This window comes from Lactuca saligna, chromosome 9 (assembly GCF_052625555.1).
Source record: "Lactuca saligna cultivar CGN05327 chromosome 9, ASM5262555v1, whole genome shotgun sequence".
Classification (NCBI taxonomy): Eukaryota; Viridiplantae; Streptophyta; class Magnoliopsida; order Asterales; family Asteraceae; genus Lactuca; species Lactuca saligna.
This window is the reverse complement of record NC_136425.1, coordinates 10026076-10048379: the sequence shown is the minus strand read 5'-3', so window position 1 is coordinate 10048379 and position 22304 is coordinate 10026076. Positions and strand designations below refer to the sequence as shown.

Sequence of the window (22304 nt, the reverse complement as noted above, 5' to 3'; positions counted from 1 at the left end):
GCTGCAAATCAGCATAAGAGGAATAACTGAATAAAATCCAACGTTGTAATTACATTTCCACACCGTTATAAAGTACCTTCTTTTGTTCTTCATCGTCCCCCCATGTGACACCACATTCATCTATATAATTCTTACCCTGCAAAAACCATTTTGCCTTAACTACAATTATGATTATTTGGTTGTTATTATAGTGCTCTTAAAGTGATACTTTCGTTACATTAAAATTGTACATTTATGAATATCACTACAAGAAATTGTGGCCTTTACCTACACATAAATTACCCACACATATTATGTGTATGTAAATACCTACACATCTTTTACAAATGTGTAGGTAATTAAAAATAATAAAATTTCATAATAAATAACACTTAATATGTGTAGATAATACCTTATAATAACATTTTATTTGGAGGGAATTTTGCCTCCAAAATTTGTGATTCACGTAATATGAAATTACCTACACACGTTGAAATTTTTTTTATGTGTTGGTAATATGCCTACACATATATATGGATTAAATAAATATATGGATGATTCATTTGGTTTTACCAACACAAGATTTTAGTTCACAAATGTGTACATAACTAATTTAACTAATAATTAATAATATTTAATATTTTATAAATGACATGGCAAAGTAGTACCCACACATGTGTTTTTTTATGTGTAGGTAACTTACTTACACATATGGATATATATTAAATAGATGTGTGAGTAATTCATCAAGTTTTATCAACACATAATATCAATATATTTATGTGTGGGTAAATATATTAGAAAATCATTATTATTATTTCGAAAATGACTTGGCAAATAAAATAACCACACATATTTGATAATGAAATATACGTAGGTATAAATTTATGTACACTTACAAATAATAGTCATCAAAAACATGTATTGGTAATACTTTTTACTAACACATAATATATATATATATATATATATATATATATATATATATATATATATATATACTTAGCGAAATAAATATTTACACATTGGAATATATAACATTTAGTTAAATACGATGAACTTGAGCGTATGTGTAGCGAAATTATTAATTTTTACTAATTTATAACATCTAATTAAACAACGTAATTTGAATTGTGGAGTATTATCGTTCTTTTTGGAATACTTCAAAAAAAAACTATCCAATCAAATTATTCGATCTAATTTAAACTATCTCGCCCCCAAATTTTTCTAACGATTCCCTCCTTTAGCCAAATTTACCATTCTCCATCATAGTTAAAGAGGCGTGCGAATCCTATTGTTTCCTAACCCTAGCTCGTCACCTTCTTCTCTCTATTCTTGCCGCCACGAATGAATACTCGCCTCCATCCTATTCCCTGCATCTCGTTGGATTAAAGTACCACCGTCGGGCGTCGTACACTACCGCCGTCGTACAAAACGCCGCACGTACCACAGCCTTCGTAGGCCAACATCGCACGCCTTGTCGATACCACCCCCTTCTCCTCCATCCCATCCCACCCCTCTCCGATCCGCCTCTACTAGCGACGACGTTGCCGATTGCCCGGCCAGCGACGCCCACCACATCAATCGTCGGTTTTTCGGTTCTAGGTAATTTTTTTTCTTCTGAAATCTTGCCTCCTACTTCGTCCTCTCGCATACCAACAGTCATTGCATGCTCCTTCCCCAACATCATCATTGCTTAAATTTATAAGCATCTTGGATGATTGACATAGATTGACATGGGGAGTGTTATTTAAAATAGAATTCAGATCGATGGAGAGGTAATTTCTTGTGTCCTTTGTACATTAAAATAAACTTCTAAATTAATTGTTTTATACCCATGGGTGGAAATTATGGGGATTTTACATTAGAAATACCATTGAGGTTTCATTAGCTATACAATTTCTGGTGTTATGAAGGTGTTTGGTGTGCAGCAGAATTTCTTGAAGGTGTTTTGTGATTGATTATGTATGCCAAGGTAAAGCTAAGACAATTGGATTCTGTTCATACGGTGTTCGATGGAATGCTCAATAGAAGTTATTTTGTATATGGATTTTATTTTTTCATTTGAGTTTTATTGATTTTTGGTTATTTTGACATTGCATTTGATAATGTTAGTAAAAATTGTACCATTTTTCTCTCCACGTTCTTAAATATTCAAAATGGTCATATAGTCCATACATACATTATTACTCATGGATACTTTTTTTTTTTTTTTTTTTTTTTTTGCAGGTTGCTAAGACTATTGATATCATAAAGGTAAGAGGTGATATTATAAGTAGAGAACCTGGTACGATCAAAGGTACGAAATAATTTTATGGTTTATCACAGATAGTATTAGGTACAGGTGATGTTTATAAAACTTTTGAAGCATGTAACCTTCTTGGTGGGATCCCAATGGTTAGAAGACGATAAGCTCCTTGTAATAGCAATTTACTTTCACCTATTTGTTCACTATATCATCCAATTTTAATGGTTTAATTGTAGCAGTTTTTCATTCACATGTTTAATGCTGAAGGGGAAGGAAGAAGCCGAAGGAGGTTCAAGTATAGTGGCATGCTAAGAGAGGTGTATACATTGCTTTGGTAAATTTAATAACACTTCATATTTTTACTTATTTTCATATGTTTATACACACTTTTATATTAACTTCACTCATGAAAATCTATTTTTTTAGGAAACACTACCTGTGCACAAGGATTTGACCGATGATGATACATCGAAGTGTGGTACATCAGTCGGGACAGTCTCGTGATATTTTCTTAGTTTAAGTATTTCAAGTTTTATGACTTGTAGTTTTCTTGTGGTTTGAAATATTGTGTTATACAATTTTTAATTTATAATGATATTTTTAACGCTTATGTTTCTATTCATGCAAATGTTTGTATATATTTTATATATATTTGAATGTTATTACCTATAAATATTGTTTTTAATACCCACATATAAATATATTTTTACCAACACATAACTAAGGTAATAACTACACATATACTAATATTACCTACACATATAATCACTATTACCCACACATATTTTGTTGATATGTATGTAGTCCACATCATCCAAGTAGACCAGGTCAGCGGCCACGTCAATAGCCATGTCATCGACCTAGTCATCATCCACATCATCGACATCCCAAACAAACCAAAATACCTTTACCTACACATACTTACTACTTTCAGCCACACATACATGTGTAAGAATAGAGTAATCTTTAGCTACATATAAACTATGTGTCGGTAATGATCTATTTCTACAGGCATGAGCCAACACATAGTGACATTTAATTTATGTGTAGGTAATATTGACTACCAACACATCTTATGCTTTTATCAACACATAACGTGTGTGGGTAAAGACCCCCATTTCTTGTAGTGTATATACCTTTACCTTTTTAGTTCCTGACAACCTCCAACTTAATTCATCCACTACCCAACATTAACTTAACTTATATGTTGCGACTTCTATTATTAAAAATCGGGAATGATGTTTCTAATTCCAAACAATCAAGTATCTCCTGTGTAGCCCATAAATAAGATGAATGGCCATCAATCACTTTTATAAAATCAACCTGTTATGTTATGATTGTTAACAACACAAATATTAAATATCAGTTTAAAAACAAATAATATTAATAAATTGACCAAATGATGCAAACTGCAAACTCACATTCTCAATTCCATAGCTAATCCTTGTTTTAGGAGGTTGTAGTATTGTTTAACATACCTTTCTTTCATCTTGTATAGAAACAGGTGCACCAAATAGAACTACTCTTACAAAAAGTCCATCTGGAAATGTAAATCATATTTAATATCTCCGAAGCTATCAAAATCCACTTAACTTTATGATTTTGTAAACTTGTAGGCATTTTTGTCCATGTAAGTCCAGATCTAGCAGTTGTAAAATGCATATAAGTTACAAAAATTGAAATATCCATCTTTTTATTGAAAATTTAAAGGGTAACAATAATGCTTACAGTTTATGACGTGGCAGATGGATGATTTGAACAACCTTAGAGATTTATGCATGGAATCTGGATCTATTATTGGGTTATGGAAAAGAGGACTATAACAAAATTGTAAATACATTGTATAATTACCTTTCAATGGCTATGAATTAAACTATGTGAATACAAAAGTAATCACATTTACCTGTTTTAACGCCTATGTATTTTTGGTTTTCCTTACATTAACCTATTCAATTGAAATATCAAGAACTTAAATATGAAATTTACTTAAATTCCTCTCATAAAACATTATAGAACAATCAAAAAAGGAAGAAATCATACAACAACTCTTTCCAAAAAGTTCAATATTGTAAATTCGTCTTCTCTTCACACCTGAAATCCCGTATCTTAATATTAATTGTAAAATCTATAAATTTGTTACATGATCCAAGAAAATATGTAAATTGTAAAAATTTACTATATACTATTCTTAAGAAAACAAAAACGTGAAAGTACCTATTCTTGATGTTGCGCCGTGGTAATAGGAACGACTCAAACTCATATCAACTTCAACAAAAATATAACACTAACATGTTTAAAAATCCATTCCAGTTAGTCATGTTGCTATGTTATTGTCACTTAAGAGCCAGGCCTTTAACTCCACTTGTATTCATATAACTTATGTAGCATATCATAAGGCTAGAGGGAATGGTAGTATTCCTTAGCATATACTCATTAGCACATGCTAAATACATTGCCACATCACGTTTTTACTTTCTACCTAAGCTTTTATCTTAATCACATATACACTTGGATTTAGAAAATAAAAAATAAGTAAAAAACCAAATAAAAAAGAACCAATCAAAGACCTTGAAATAAAAAAAAAAACAAAAAAGCAAAGAAAATGCACCAATCAAAAGCCATGTTCCCTCTTTCTCGCTGAGGGTGTAATGAGCCATTGCTTGTGAGTCTCCAAGCGAGGCTTAGGGGGTAGTGTAGAAACTCATGGTGAGGGTTATAGCGAGGGGGATGACGAGGTCACTCCCTCAAGCCTAAGGATCAACATCAAATGCCAAAAGTAGATAAAATTAATGCATAAACTTTATGAGTTGTAATGAGTAGATTAACTACCCTATTGGCTAGTCTCAAGAAATCAAGCAAAGATGTGTTTGGGAAGAAGATTTAAACAGAAAACCTAATTTAAAGGCTCTGTTAGAGAAAATAATATGAAAAAATACCATCTTATTCAATTAAGCTAATCCATCAACCCAACTCATCCTTTGGTTTGACCTAAATTCATCCAAGTTTTACAGAGAGATAGAGAAGATGAAGACGATATTGGGTATATATATATATATATATATATATATATATATATATATATATATATATATATATGGTTGAGGTAATCTGCAGAGTGGTATAAAAGAGGGAAACAATTAGATTACGGTTGGAGGACATTGAGGTGGACCGGTGATGTCACACCCCAAAATCGAGAACGGCGGAAACGTTCTAGGGCGGAGGACGTCATGTAATGTATCACAACAATGTAAAGTAGTAAACAAGCAACAACACCATCCATTGCATTAATAGTATAATTGTAATTACAAGTGTTTCTTTCATAATATACAACAATAAAATGAACAATCATAAAATAAGACGAGTCTGGACTGCTTCGTCTTCACAAAGCCTGGTCACCGTACCTATCTATTTGTGACCTGAGAATACAAGTTATTTTGAAAGCGAGTATCAACAATAAATTTGGTGAATTCATAAGTATTAATGTGTCTTGATTTGTAAAACTTGTAATGAAAGTCTTGACATTGTTTTGAAAGAAAGTTCGTATAAGTATGTAAAGGTTTGTAAGTAATGGAAAGCATTTGAATAATCCAAGAAATCCCTATGATCCCTATAAAAGAAGTCTTCTACCAAGACCCTACTGTTTTGAAGGTAAGCATCTCTGTAAATGTGATGGTTTTTCCCTATTTTAACTATTAGTATAAAACTATAGTATACCTCATCGTTTATGTGTATGAGTCACATTATAAAGGTAATAAGGAAATTAGTTATCTATATCAAATATATCCTACCTCGTCGATCATGTGAATGTGTCACAAAGTAAAGGAAGAAATAATATAATGACCTAAGTATTGTCCTTTTGTACTAGGATAACTAACAGTGTTAACTTAAGACATTCGTAGATGTACATTTACCTCTGTAGCTAACAGCTGGGTGTAGGAATAGTTAGTCCCTTAAAGTATACCTGTAATGGTATCAACCGTAGACATTCGTAGATGTGCATTTACCTCTGTAGCTAACTGAGGGATTAGGAGTGGTTAACCCCTTATAGTATCCTTTGTTACTAGGATCGACATATCTAATCTAATAATATTTACACTAATAATATGTAATAGTATCTTATCATATAGTATCTATGTAAAAGTATTAATGTAAAGGTATTCATGTAAAAGTACTCGTGTAAGGGTATCTATGTAAACGTACTCATGTATCATGTAATGTACTAGTATAGACTCATGAATGAACTAAATCTTGTGTGATTTCCCTATACTTGGAATAGTAAGTGGTATCTCCTAACTATACCTATAATAGTTACTAACATGTATGTGTATAACCTGAAGTATGCCTTTGCTACCCAAAGGTACTGAACTGACTGAGGAAAACTTTTATGTCTACATATATACACATGATATATAACTAATATTCAGACGACATTCGGACGGATAACGGATATCCCATAGCCACATCCCAACGAGGAAAAGGAAATAGAGTGAGTTAGCCTCCCTAAGTCCTTTAAACATTACTTATATAACTATACATATATAGGCATGCATTTGATAATTTAAAAGCATAAAAGAAGTTTTGTAAAACCTTTGAAAAAGATTAATATTTAAGAAAAGGTCGACTTGATGTTAGTTTATAAAATGATTGAAAGTATTTTGTTTGATAAGACACTTTAAGTATAAGGAAAACCTTTGTTTGAAAACACCTTTGTAACAGAGTTTGAAAGGAACTTACAGTGTGTAAGACAGTTTGATAAAGAGTTTTAAACATGTAAAAACGTTTAAAAAGTCATTTGAAGTAATATGTTTGGTAAAACTGCTAAACGTGTAGTAACTCCATTTGTATACTGGTTATAAATCACATATGATTGATTAATTAACAACAAGTATAGCAAAAGATTGATGTTTTTCGTACGAGGTTAATCGTATGTTTACTTGTATTCCACCCCTTAAAAGTATTTAAAAACCATTTAAAATGTATTTAAAGTGTGTTTGTAGAGGTATGAACTCACTTGATAGATTGAAGAAAGCGAGACGAAAACCGAGCAGAACTTCTACTCGAGAAAGCGGATTTCTCGGGAATCTCGGGAGCGTAAAACTTCCTTCTAAACTTGGATATGAAAACCGGGACTTTGGGATAACTCCGAGGGTTGAAACGCAGAGCTTCAGCGCGAGAAAGGGGAGAATTGAGCAAAAATGGTCGGCATCCTCGCATTCTATTTATAGTGGCTGGAGGTCCTCGGTACGCTGGATGTACGAGAGTACGCGGGGTGTACTCATTCGTCTTGCATGACTGCATACTCGGTCGAAGCATCGGAGCGACGTAGACGAGCCGGTGCCTAGCATTCGAGTACGCTGGGCGTATGAGGGTACGTTGGGCGTAACCTGGATTGGCCCGATGACTCCTCCTTCGGATAATACTGGATTTTGAATTAAATTTATATTTTAATTATTTAGTAAACTTCAAAAATTCATATCTTCCTCATATGAACTCTGTTTTCGACGTTCTTTATATCCACACGTAGGAGAGACTACGATCTACAACTTTCGTTCAGAATTCTTCTGCTAATTTTGAATTTATTTTTAATATTATATTTTTAATAGGTCGGGACAGTAAAAGTCCGTTAAAATTTCATAACTCCTTCATCCGATGTCTGTTTTCGCCAGACTTTTTACCGTTGTAATACCATTGATGAGATCTTCGATTCTAGTTTAGGTAATGTTGGCAAAATTCCGCTCGATCTCGATTTCGAGTTTTTAGCTGGCTACTGCTATGTTTGAAACTTCGAAAAATCATAACTTCCTCATACGAAGTCAGATTTGGACGTTCTTTTTATGTATGTTTACGGTTTAATGATATCTAAAACTTTCATTTAGATACCTAAGGCTAAAATTATTGTATTGAAACTTCGCGTTTTACGTCTATCAGTGTTGTCGGTTTTGCCGAGAATCTTCGGTTGGTCATAACTTCTTCGTTATAACTCGGATTTTTGGGTTCTTTATATGTACGAAAACCTTGGTACGATTCCTACTACTTTATTTAACCTAAATAAGATTTTTGGAAAGTTAAATTTTGACATAAATTTGACTTACGTTCCATCATATTGCCTCGAAATATCGGGTTGTCATAGGTGATGATGAGGATTCAACGTAGTAAAAGTGACATGGATTCGAGGTTCGAAGGGAATGCTTTGATGTTGAAGATCGATGAGTTGGTTGGTGGAGGAAACAGTTTGAGAGAGAGTAAGAGGGAATATGAGACAATGGAGAGAAAATAATAGTGGTGAAAGGAAGTTCAAGGCTGTATATTTCTTTAAAATTGAGAAATAAAAAGGTGGTGGAAAATATGCTGATCGTACTGGAAGAAGTGGTATTATTGGATGATAGGGACTAAAGTTGCAAATCTGTAAAACTTACAATTTTGAAAAATAGACTGCATGGACCAAAAGTGTCAAAATGAGTAAAGAGTTGCAGCAAAAACCCAAAGCTATCAAACTTTACTATTGCCAAACCTCTTGTGGATTATGTATATATTAATATGCACAAAAAAATATTGAATAAAATAACAGAATAAAGCTTTTGTAATGTGAGTCCTATTGAATAAACATTTACTTTTTGTATATTATTGTTTGGATAATGCGCCTTAACTAGATAATGTTCTATTTGTTAGAATCGTTAATGATTCAAGATGCTTAGTGATCTGATACTGTCATATCTATATATTTATTTAGGTCTTATTTTAATACATTTAAGCTATCTTTATATATATATATATATATATATATATATATATATATATATATATATATATATATATATATATATATATATATATATATATATATATTAAAATAGAAACTTAATTACATCACCTAAAACAATCTGGCCCATTCAATGTTTTTCATTTATTATTTTAAACCACTGGATCAATTTCGTAGATATCATCGTAAAAAAAGGGAACTACAAATACGTCTTTTTTACTGTTTATAACCATTTTCCTCCAAAATAGGGATTGCTCTCTTGCTTTTTCTCTCTCTGAAGAAGATAATATAAAGAGCCGATGATCTCTCCAGTTTCTATCCATGTTCTTCCTCCTCAAGAGTCAGTGATCTCTCCAATTTTTATCCATGTTCTTCTCTATCAATGCATCTCCTGCATCGTGTTTGTCACCAACAACTTGAAATTGAGATTCATCACCAAAGATTACTCCCATTGCGCTTTTCTTCTTCTCAAGATATTTGAATTTTTATGAATCTGCAACTGGTTTTCCATTTTGATTATTCTAACGAGAATTTTGATTTGAATCACTCTTATTTGGGTTTTAGGTTTATATTATGCGTATTCGATTTATGTTTCTATCTATGGTTTTTTAGTAATCAAATCGAAATGGTACTGATTCGTTCTGGATTTGATTGCGATTAACGAAATCAAACAGGCTGTTGGATGTGAAGCAAGGTGTAAACAAAGATGGGAAGACAGTCCTCTTGGGTGGAAATTCTTAAAAAATTACCATTTCGATTGACAAAATGGTTAAAATTCTTTAAAAAAAGTTAATTTGAAGATTGCTAAATAGCTTGTATCATTTCAAATATTGACCCTTTGGTATAGAGCTACAAAAGTCCTTTTGGGTGCTACTCAATATTCAACAGTTGTTGACATGTGGTCTGCTGGTTGCATATTTGGTACTCATTCTTTCTGAATTAATTAAGTCTGTTATGTATTAAGTAAAAAAACACTAATGTGTTCTTCAAATTTGAAGATAGAAGTAGTCAGAACACAGCCGGTGGCATGGTTACCACATACACATACTATGATTATACTTCTGGATTCATCCATCCTTGCAATTTTACTGATTTGGAGGTACTAATTTTGATTTCTACTACCAAACTTTCTTATAATTCATCAACATTTAGGATCTTTACCCTAATTAAAAAAGAAATTTTTGTTTGGAATCATCTTGATTAGTTCTGTTTTGCAGCATGATGCAATTATATTTCAACTATTTTTTAAAAGTATATACATTATATCATCCTACTTTGCAAATCTGCAATAGGATCCCAATATTTGACTTTACCGGTTAGACTTTGGCCAAAAAGTTACTTCTTCATCCCTTAATCTTTGGCTTAAGCCACTGCGTTTGTTATTCCACAAACAAGATTTTATAACAATAATTTTTTTAATTGTTCGTAACAAACTATGTTGACCAAGTCTATTATTGTTAATTTGTTTTAAGTTTAAATAACAAACTATGTTGACCAATTCTATTATTGTCAATTTGTTTTAAGTTTAAATGTAATGTCTTTAATCTTTAGCTTAAGCCACTGAGTTTGTTATTCCATAAACAAGATTTTATAACAATAACTTTTTTTTATTGTTCGTAACAAACTATGTTGACCAAGTCAATTATTGTCAATTTGTTTTAAACTTAAATAACAAATTATGTTGACTAAGTCTATTATTGTCAATTTATTTTAAGTTTAAAGGTAATTTCCTTATAATCAAGGGTATAATTGTCAACACGAGCACATACTCTACAAATTTTCATTTCTTTCATGAATCTTATATTTTTATTTATTTAGATTATCATTCCAATTATACCATCAATCATAAACACTTTCCAAAATAATTATACATATATTTATCATGTTTCAATACATAGAATCCAAACATTTATGATTAAATCGTTTAATAAAGAAATGGTATCTTTAAATCTTTTCAAATTCACGTACCCTTATCAATTTCAAATCCGATCATTTAATTATATCTTATTAATTATGGATGTAAATCATATATTTTTTATAACTATTTTAACTTAATATAATATCAGGACTCATATTTTCCAATTATAATATTTTCCATATTTTGTTATCATATATAGATATAGATATCTTATAAAATCATTGTTTACCATTCTATATATCCTTATTAGCCTTAGATAATATTAAGTATCATACAAATCACGAAAAAAATTTGTTTTTTCAACCTCTCAATCATGAAAAAAAAAATTGTTTCTTCAACCTCTCTTTACACTCATTGTTGCTTACTTCCATCATCCATCATCCATAACAGGTCTCATTATCCTCTGTAATGTTTGTTTTTGTTGTTATATTATGAATCATGTATGAAATGATGTTTTGAATATGTTTATCATGTATGCAAACTGCTTTATTTCATGTTAAAATATTTAGTAATTCCAACTCTTCTTAATTCACATTTTGTCATCGAACTTCCTTTGCCGAATGCTATTTGATTTCCGTCTTTATTGAATTGAAAACGATTTTTTTTGAAGGTGTGTTTTACACTTTTTCCTTCATTAAAACAACAATCATGACAACAACAATCGTTGTCAAGGTGCATAAAACCAACATGCTGGAATATATCGATGTATTAGGCAACAATGTTTACAAATAATATGGATCATTTATGTTACAATCACCTAAATGAACATGTATTCAATATATTCTTCCACATGGATCATAATATAATTTCACTTTCAATGTTGTCTCATATTATCATTAATAACAATTATATTTCAACTATTTTTTAAAAGTAAATACACATTATATCATCCTACTTTGCAAATCTGCAATAGGATCCCTTTATTTGACTTTACCGCTTAGACTTTGGCCTAAAAGTTACTTCTTCATGCCTTAATCTTTGGCTTAAGTCATTGAGTTTGTTATTCTACAAACAAGATTTTATAACAATAATTTTTTATTATTGTTCGTAACAAACTATGTTGACCAAATCTATTATTGTTAATTTGTTTTAAGTTTAAATAACAAACTATGTTGATAAAGTCTATTATTTTCAATTTGTTTTAAGTTTAAAGGTAATCTCCTTATTCTTTAGCTTAAGCCACTAAATTTGTTATTCCACAAACAAGATTTTATAACAATAATTTTTTTATTGTTCCTAATAAACTATGTTGACAAAGTCTATTTTTGTCAATTTGTTTTAAGTTTAAATAACAAACTATGTTTATCAAGTCTATTATTGTCAATTTGTTTTAAGTTCAAAGGTAATTTCCTTATGATCAATGGTATAATTGTCAACACGAGCACATACTCTACAAATTTTAATTTCTTTCATGAATCTTATATTTTTATTTATGCAGATTATCATTCTAGTTAGACTGTCAATCATAAACACTTTCCAAAATAATTATATGTATATTTATCATGTTTCAATATATAGAATGCAAACATTTATGATTAAATCGTTTAATAAGTAAATATTATCTTTAAATCTTTTTAAAAACATGTACCCTTATCAATTTTGAAACAATCATTTAATTTAATCTTATTAAAAAGGATTTAATTCATCTATTTTTGATATATATTTTTATTTAATATAACATCACAGCACATATTTTCCAATTATATCTCTATGTTTGTTAACCAACTTTAATTTGTTATTATCTTCACTAATAATCTATAATTACATTCTTTGTATAATCATGAGGATTGTTATAGATGCTTCAACAGCTCTATTTGCTAGAGGTGTTGGTAAAACTGTTATTTTCATATGTTCAACAAATGAACATTGCTTACTTTTGATTTATTACAATATCACATTAGACAAACCTCACAATTGTAGATGCATTCATTAAAATTAATAAGATATAAGTTTTTTTAGACTGTTATGCTAGTTATTTTAAATTAATATATACTTTTATTTTAATATTTGATATATGTTATGTATGTTAGGATATTTAATATAATTATACCTTATAGAACATAATATAATTTTAAGATCCATTTATAGGTTAAATCTGTGTAATACACATGTTGATAACATAAATGAGCAAAAATAACAACGTACTTTGAAAGTATGTTGCTATAAATAACATAAATTATTTATATTACTATTTTTTGTCAATAATTTTTTATAGTTTTTAGGACTCAATAAAATTATATATTTCGGGACATAACCCTAAAATAACAACTGTAGTTATATAGATTTTGTTCATAACCCTAAAATAACAAAGTATACTTCGAAATTGAAAAAAAAAAACAAATAATATTTAAATAATAAATTCAATGATGTTTGTATGTTTTTTATGCGTTCCTTCATGTTTAACGCGAGTTATAATCTAGTATTTTAGTAAAATACAAAGATATTTGGTATTTATAATGTTTAAATTGTATTTTGCAGCCAAAAATGACATTCTCACGGAAAATGAGCTGAATTTGACGAAAATTGGATACTTGGAGCAGTGGAGCTGAAATTGAGGAGAAGAAAGATGAAGAAAATGTGCAAAAGGCAGTTCCTATAACGTGGACAATTGATTCCCACGATGTGGCATAAAGAATCTTCTTGAATCCCAACATAAACCATATTCACGACGTGACGCAATACTTGTCACGACATAACTACATGTCAACAGAAGAATCCTCTACGGACTTGACATTTTCCTTGGCATATACGGTATTATTATGATTTTCATGCCATGACATGCATATGGCCACGACGCGGCGATCAATTACACGTTGGATGGGTGTACACAATTGTTTTGGGTCATGTATAGGTAATAACAACAAAAATTTGAATTATGAAACTATTACCTCATACATAATGCACTCAATTGAAAATGATGTTTCTTATCCGATGAAACAGATACAAGTAGATATTAAAAATGTTTTGCATGTTGATGTTACATATGGAAAGGCATGGCGTGGTAGACGAAGAGCCATTGAGAAAATTTATGGAATTTGGGAGAGTAACTTTGCTGAGTTGCCCAAGTACATTGCAGCTTTACAGGTTTCCAATCCTAGTATAATTGTTAAGTGGTTTCATAATACAAATGGTTCATCAAATGTAGCAACATTCAAATATGTTTTTTAGGCTTTTGGACATATTATTCATGCATTTCATCTATGTCAACCTGTTGTTTCTGTTGATGGTTATCATTTGAAGGGTTCATGCAAAGGAAAAATGCTTATTGTTGTTACCAAAGATGCCAACAATTATATATTATCAGTCGCTTTTGCAGTTGTTGATGAAGAGACTTCACACGATTGGTGTTGGGTTTTCTATCAATTTAGACATTATGTTACTCAAGATAGAAAATCACGTGTTATTTTGGACATACATCAAGGAATAATTCGTGCAATGAAAAATCTAAAGGAGTGGAAAGAGCCATTAGCATATCATCGCTTTTATCTTTGACACATTAGAAGTAATCTCATGAAAAGGTACAATAATGTGAGACTTAAAACACTTTGTTGGACTATGGGAAGCATGGGAATATTTAAAAGAAATTCCTAAAATTTAATGGTGCCTTTTATATGATGAAAATCATCGATGGGGTTTATTAACGACAAATATCTCTGAGAGTATGAATAATGCGTTACGAGGAGCAAGACAGTTACCAATTAGGGCGTGTATTGATCTTACATTCAATAGAATTGTGCAACTATTTCAAAAGCATAGTTCTGCTACAATGAACTGTAATACACATCTACCATCACGTATGTGCCGCCTCTCCACTAAACGTGAGACCCATGCACAAAGTCATACGATATCCGAGTTTCACTACAATAAAGGTGTCTAAAAAATTGTCACTAAGCTTCGGATAAATGGAAAGGGAGGGAATACACATAGTGTCCATTATTTTCAACATCAATGCACATGTGGTAAGTAGCAGATGGAAAGATTTCCATGTTCATATGCTCTTGCGGTTTGTCGATATAGAGGGGATAACCTTCTTTCCATTATTAATACAATTTACACTGCTGCGACATATAAACAATAATACAATGATGTGTTTGCACCACTTTCTCATATTGATTATTGGTCAGGTTCTGATTGGATAATCGAAGCAGATTACTCAAAACTTTCTGTTAGCCGAGGTCGAAGGCGTTCAAACCGTATTCATAACGAGATGGACGTTTGTCATCATGATGAAACTCGTAGATGTGGACTATGTCATCAATGTGGTCATAACTAAAGAAATTGCTCAAGTTCTCAACTAAGATTTAATGCAATTTGAAAATGCCTTATTTTTAATGAGGATTTTTAAAATACCTTTATATATATATATATATATATATATATATATATATATATATATATATATATATATATATATATATATATATATATATATATATATATATATATATATATATATAAAAGGTAGATTAAGGAAGAATGTATATATTACATCACAATCTAAAATATTAGTCTCACAATAAGTGAACAAACGAACATTCAAAAAACTATGGGTATTAATTAACACATAAAATATACATTATATCAACTATATATGAACTTAAAATGAGACAGATAAAGATGAGCACCATTTAAAAAACTAACTAAAACAAACAATATTGTTATGAAGTTTGTATCCAACGTCAAGCTTACTATTTGTTAGATATCAAAAAGAAAAAATCAATCTTACATGTTATTGATGTTTATACAGTTTATTTGTTACATTTCATTCCAAAATTAATCTATATACATCCACATGAGTAGAACATTTGAAAAGAATAAAGAATTGGGATCGACATAATTATAAAAACTACCATTGCAACATTCTTTTTTGGTTATGCGTCCAACTCATCTTTCTCTTTCCATTCCAATCCTATCACTCTATATGGAGAATACCAAATCCTCTTCGCTTCTGAAATAGTCTCAAGATTAGGAGACCATGTTTGATCCTTAGACCGAACTAACTGTTTATACTCCTTCTTCAGCTCAGGTGTACTACACAAACAACTACGACTTGAATTATTTCCACCTATAGTACCTTTGTTTGTTTGATCATCATCATCATCATGACCTTCACCCCTACAAGTAAGATGCCTTGCCATAAACTCGGGTTTCACCTTGATCAAAACTCTCCCATTTGATCCCTTTATGTATTCTAGAGGACACTCCTTGAGATGAGCTGGGTTAATTTGTTTAGGCGTGTGGGAAACAAAGGCTGATATTGAAGAAGCTGAGAGAATTTCGGTAGAGAAGATGTCGAGTGGGAGAACGAAATACGTTTTACCAGGCTTGAGCTGGTCATCAATGGATAACGCCGGGATGGTGTGGCCAATAAAGAAGCGATCAGCATCGCAGACCATGCTCTCTGGGAACTCAAACATGATTTCTCCTGCAACTACTGGTCTTTTTCTTGTTAGGGTTTTTGTGTTTCCTTCCCAATAAATTACTTTCGGGAATGACCCTTGATCATGACTTACCATGCAACAAGCAGGAATCACATTACCCATGAAGTGTGTGTGTGTGTGTGTGTGTGTGAGAGAGAGAGAGAGAGAGAGAGAGAGAGAGAGAGAGAGAGAGAGGTGAAATTGGTTTGTTTTCTTCTACTTGTCTGTAATTGTTTTTAGGTGCAAGATGATGTCGAAGTGAAATGGACGATGGGATGTATATATATACAAAAGATGGTTGACATTGACAAAGTATTCGGGAGGGTTCAGGTCAATGAAAACTGCCATTGAACCTGCAGGCGTTTGGATGTTCCACGCAATAACCTGCAATTTTTAGATTAATTCATATTCAATTTTTAGCAAATGTGCCTAAAACCTGCAATTTGATTTACTATATTGAATTGTTTCCCTAATTATCCACAATTATATTTGTCAACTTTAATTACCCAGAATATTTTAATCGCACATCGATCATGCATGCATCATAGTTAAAAAAATTAAACTATTTCCACAGTACAAGCAAACGGTACTATCTTATCCTATTATCATTTTTATAAAAAGTCAATCATTAAATTAACTAGTTATAATCAACTTTTTTCGGAACACAATGTAATTTCAACCAATAAAAATATTTTAAAAATTAATTAAGGTGTTTATATGGCAAAATGATGTATCTTTTTAACCAATCCCATTTTTAATTGTTCTTCCGATTGTCTACCTACAATTTTATTTATTTATTTATTTATCTTTTTGTGCATAGATAGTGGGATCAAACCATATACATAAATGATATTTATTGTGGATGTCCGTTAAATTAATTCGTAAAGTTAAAAGAATTTTAGCTAAGGACTATTTTTGTCATTTTTTGAAACTTGTCTAAACACTATTTGTGAAATTTCGCCCCATAACCATTTCTAATATTTTAAATAAATTTATTAAAATTTGGTGTTAATTATCATAAAAAAAAAACTAAAGAAAAACTAAAACAAAGAAAAGATATTATTTATATAAATAAAAAATTAAAACTTAGCAAATATATTTTATTTAATATATAAATAATTTACGTTGTTTAGATTTTAATTAAAATATTCAAACTACAATGCATCAGTAAATATATATATATATATATATATATATATATATATATATATATATATATATATATTTTCATTTTCTATCCAAAAATATTTAGAATATAAAACATTATTTTATTACTTTTTAATTTTTACATGATGTAATTTTTAAGATTTATCTTTGTTTTTCTTATACAAATATATTTATTTATATAAAAAAATACGATGTATTATTATAAAAAAAATACATTATTATAAAAAAAATATATGTTGTTACTTTATTTTAAAAATATAAGTATGCGATTTTGATTTAACAGTAAAAATATGTTTCAGTTTTGATTTTAGTTTTATAATATAAGTACTATAAATTTTATATTGGTTAGATATAAACTTTTGAAATTGATTATTAAAAAATTAGTTAGTTTTATCAAATTTTGAATATACTCCTTAATAAAAACATAAAATTTAAAAAAATATATATTTGTTAACTAATAATTAACTACACTCACATGCTAGAATAACTAACAATATGATATTAATTTTGTTTCATTGAGTTTATTTAAAGCAAAATAAAAATATTTTATACGTTTAAAAGGTTTGTACTTTAAAAATAAAAAATATGATACATTATTATTTCTAAATCACAAACATTTTAAACATATAAAATATTTTTACTTTTCACTAAATAAAATGAATTAAACAGGAATTAATGTCATATTATTCATATGGTTAATTATTTTAACATGTGTACCGACATAGCTAATTATTATTAAAAATACAATTTTTTTAAATAGTCAACAAGTCTGTTTCAACCGAATGACCTATTTCAACCAACGAGTATTTTTCAATCCAACAACTTATATTTGTCATATGGCATGTTTCTACTCGGGGTCCATATCAACCCTACGACCTATTTCAGCCGAAGGACCTTGCCCAATGGTCAATTTCAACCAAGCATATAACATACACATATGAGTCACGAAGCCAACAAACATACATTGACACCTAGTGTCATACATAATATAGTGAGAAACTCACATAATCTACTCAAACAGAAGCTCAACATCAACCTCAGCAACAGAATAGCTAACTCAAGCTACATAAAGCCAAATCGAGACCATTCCTTAGTCAAATACTCAAATTTACCTAAGTTTGATCAAAAGTCAAACTTGTAAAAAGTCAACGATTAACGGTAAAAAGTCAATGGTCAATTAAACTGACCATCGCGTCACGACTAAAGCCCTTGACCACATCGTGGTCACGACATCATATCATGATGGCTCCCTTGCCACCACATCACGACCATGCCTATATCGCATCGTGGCCCCGCTGATGAATCACTTAATCCCTTAAGTGCTTAATCCGACAAGTCCAAGTCTCATACTTTCTAGAAGACCTTAATATACTTCCATAGCTCCTAAAAGTTGTAACTTTATAGACATGCATCTCACTTACCATTCTATGTCAAAAGTGACAAAAAGGAGATCCTAACTCCAAGCATGGTACCTAAAGACCAGGAAATACTAGATTCATGGACCAAAATACTTATGGGACAAGGTGAAATGATAATATTGCAACTTTATCACATCCAAACTTCAAAACTTCATCAGATATACCAAAAACAAGCTTAGAACCTAGATCTAGCAACTTATAAGCATAAAGATGTAATCTTGAAGACTTACAGAGGTCAAAAAAGAATATAAAAGGTTGATATAGCTTGAATCATAGCTAAGAACACCAACAACTTTTGAATCTTCACTGATGGGAATAAATATGAGATGACAAATACGGAATATCAAGAACAATCAAGAATCAATCACCATAATATGCAAGTAATTTGATAAAGGTTTTTGTGTGTATTGATTATGATATGAACGTACAGAGAAAAACCTAATCTGGTAAAAAACCTACATCAAAATCTAACTTAATGATTATTTATAAGGAACATAAAATATATACCATAAATATAAAACCAATGTCTTAATATAAAAACAAAGCCTTAGAAGAGCTCAATGAAGAACTTCTACTGTAAAGGCACTGTAGGGAATCATAAAACGATTAACCCTAAAAGGCTTCCCTAAATAATCAAAATTGTTAAATCAATTTCAATATCTCAAATATCAACAATCTCTCCCTAGATGTTGAAACTGATGAAGATCACGATTTTCGATCTTCTTGGCATTTCTCCCCTTAAATTGTGAGACTCATTAGTACATGGGGTCTTCAAATTAAGAGAAACAAATATCGTCTTCCAAATACGAGCTTCTCATTGAATAATCATCAAATACCATGAAGAGTATCCGAAAAGTTAAGAAGAATCACCAATAGTCTTCAAAAGTCATCAGATTAGATGAAATAAATCCCTTTTAGAACATTCACAATTCTCAAAAATTAAAACCAGAAAAATAACAAAAATTAATTTTGTATTTTCGATTTTTTAAATTTTAGACAAAAAGAATAGAATAAGAAGCAATTATTTAGAAGGGGTTGAAAAGAATAAGACCAAAGAAAAGAATTAGAAACGAAAATATTTTGGAAAGAAAGAGTTAAAATGGCAAAAACCAAGAATTTATGAATAGTTTGAAAAAATGGGTTGAAACTGCCCAACAAAAAGAACTCTGAGGATTGAAATTGCAAAGTGAAGCTTCGTCGTCAATTAAACAGATACGAACCCGATATTTGATTTTCAAAAGTCAAAATCACATTTGATGAAATTAAATGCCTCCGATCGACTGCATACCTCTACGATTCAATTGATAACTCCGATTTGTGATACCAAAATCAGCATCAAATGAGATTATCAATTCTGATACCAGTTAACATCGAAAGAATGCGACTTCCGATTCCACTTGTTTACTTCCGATTCCAGTAAACTCCGATCCCGGTGAATGATTTATGAGTTTGTGACATTAAATTCCAATCGTGATTATGTATACTTCTTATTTCATAATTGATTCCACTAATAATTTCCAAAATCGTTGAAGGCTTCCGATTAGATACGTCCCAGTTTGATTTCAGAAAATAGATTCGATTTATAAGTTCAAATTCTCGTTTCGCATTCAATACTTCTGATTATAAGACTCTAAGCAGATGACTTCCAACACTATACAGTCCATTTAAATGGGTATTAACACACCAAAACCATAGATCTGCCTCTTAATGTCCATTTTACACGTAAAGTTACAAACTTATCAGATGCAAGGGGTCTTTGGCCCAAAAAACCATAAAAGATGGCCTCCAAGGTGCATGGGTGTTCATGGTAGCAAAATGGGCACCTTTTGTGCCATAAAACCCCCCAATAGACCTGGATCTAAAGCATACGCTTGACTTCCAACACTTAATCCCGAATACAACCTCTCTAGGGCTTAGAAAGATGAAGGAAAAGGACCAAAAATCAAGATCTATAGACAAAGGTTCAACTTTATACCTCCAATAAGCTGAAAATGAGCTCCAAATTCTGGATCTTCTTGTTTCCCCTTGGTTTCACAAACCCCTTTCCTCTTCTCAAGCTTCACAACCCACTAAAAAGCACCAAAATGGTCTTAGAACACACGAAAACGGGCTAGGGTTTCGATATGATGTCTTCTGGGAGTATAAGGGACGATGAAGGCTGAGATAAGGTGTTTAAATAGGGTGCAAACCCTCAATTTAGGGTTTTACCCAAACAGCACCTACTCGCCGAGTCTGTCTTCCGACTCGTCGAGTAGGTCACTTAAATTGTTCACGGATCTCGACTCTACTCGACGAGTTGGGCCTCCAACTCGTCGAGTCCCAGAGAAAAACACAAGAAATGCTTGAATTAACTGCGCACCAGGAATCGGATGTTACATTTTGACCATGAAGTTTATAAAGGAGAATGATAATGTGCATATCATACACAGTGATCTGCATCTCATGAATAATCATGTTACTCATAAAATTATTCAAGTACATATCGTGTATAATATTATGCAATTAATTGTAAAGAGCTCTCGAGGTTCAAATACAGGCACGATATAGTTGTCGATGTTTTGTTCGACATATTTAAACGTGCCGAAGTTTTTGTCAAGAAAGATGCACCTACGAATTTCTTGACTAACCCGACAAAATGAAGGTCAACTCTTAGACCAACATATTTTTTGATTTTTGGATAGGTTGGAGGGAAACACACATGTGTGGACCTTATAGGGATATCTCCTCTCGTGGGCTTGAGGGCCGGTGGTTTGATAGGTGCATTTTATGCACCTATTTTGCATGTTTATTTCCATCTTTTTATAGCATTCTACTTCATAATTCTTGCATTTAGTTGATTATTAGGGTAGTTGCATATTTCATTAAGAATGTCTGGTATTTCACTATTTTTCATTTATTTTGCAGGCATTATGGAGCATGGAACATGGAGCTTGGATGCATGGATGCATGGAGCTTGGATTCTTGGAGCTTTGGAGCATGCAGAGAAAATGAACCGGTAATTCCATGGAGGAAAGCATGAAGACATAACCCGAGTCATTGTTGCATTATCTTCATAGCAAAGGATTACGTTTGAAACGCGGTTCTTGTCACTTTGACACGGTTCGTGTTTGTCCTTTATCATCTCATATTTGAGCAACATGACGCGTGGTGAAGCTGGACTGAAGATGGAGCCAACAGTGAAGACTTTTTGGAATTTTAGCAAAAAAGCATGGGCCATGCCAAAAACACATGGTCAAGACAAATGGACATGCCAAAAAACACATGGGCAAAAGGCATGGCCATGCTAAAAACGCATGGCCTTATGGCAAGTCACGTGAACTTTAATAAAAGAGGAAGAGACGTCATTTTGAAGGGGAGAACGGTTTTGAGAGCAGTTATTGGTGATCTAGGGCAA

General features: G+C 31.2%; 2 protein-coding genes and 1 long non-coding RNA gene across 18 annotated transcripts; 2 read left to right on the top strand and 1 right to left on the bottom strand.

Annotated features, from left to right (window-relative positions):
- Positions 1 to 1194: 1194 nt before the first annotated feature.
- On the top strand, positions 1195 to 2849 carry LOC145018245 (uncharacterized). Of its 16 annotated transcripts, none has more exons than XR_013666899.1 (6): positions 1196 to 1757; positions 1896 to 1954; positions 2209 to 2235; positions 2308 to 2376; positions 2464 to 2561; positions 2654 to 2849. It is a non-coding gene; the product is annotated as an uncharacterized LOC145018245 (long non-coding RNA). The 16 variants fall into 16 exon arrangements; XR_013666900.1 differs by having other exon boundaries at positions 1197 to 1584; XR_013666912.1 differs by having other exon boundaries at positions 1195 to 1954; positions 2308 to 2398; positions 2495 to 2561.
- A 10954-nt stretch (positions 2850 to 13803) lies between these two features.
- LOC145015974 (uncharacterized) lies at positions 13804 to 14397 on the top strand. The gene is made up of 2 exons (XM_078974430.1): positions 13804 to 13989; positions 14074 to 14397. The coding sequence occupies exons 1-2, from the start codon at positions 13804 to 13806 to the stop codon at positions 14395 to 14397; spliced, it is 510 nt and encodes a 169-aa protein (XP_078830556.1).
- Positions 14398 to 15666: 1269 nt separating this feature from the next.
- On the bottom strand, positions 15667 to 16559 carry LOC145018163 (uncharacterized). The gene has a single exon (XM_078976072.1). The coding sequence runs from the start codon at positions 16446 to 16448 to the stop codon at positions 15777 to 15779; it is 672 nt and encodes a 223-aa protein (XP_078832198.1). The 5' UTR covers positions 16449 to 16559; the 3' UTR covers positions 15667 to 15776.
- Positions 16560 to 22304: the final 5745 nt, after the last annotated feature.

Excerpts from the sequence above, each read along its gene's own strand:
- LOC145015974 (XM_078974430.1), top strand. The coding sequence starts at position 13,804 with ATGCACTCAATTGAAAATGATGTTTCTTATCCGATGAAACAGATACAA. Across the intron at positions 13,990-14,073 it reads AGTACATTGCAGCTTTACAG|GCTTTTGGACATATTATTCA; the intron begins GTTTCCAATCCT and ends TATGTTTTTTAG.
- LOC145018163 (XM_078976072.1), bottom strand. The coding sequence starts at position 16,448 with ATGGGTAATGTGATTCCTGCTTGTTGCATGGTAAGTCATGATCAAGGG.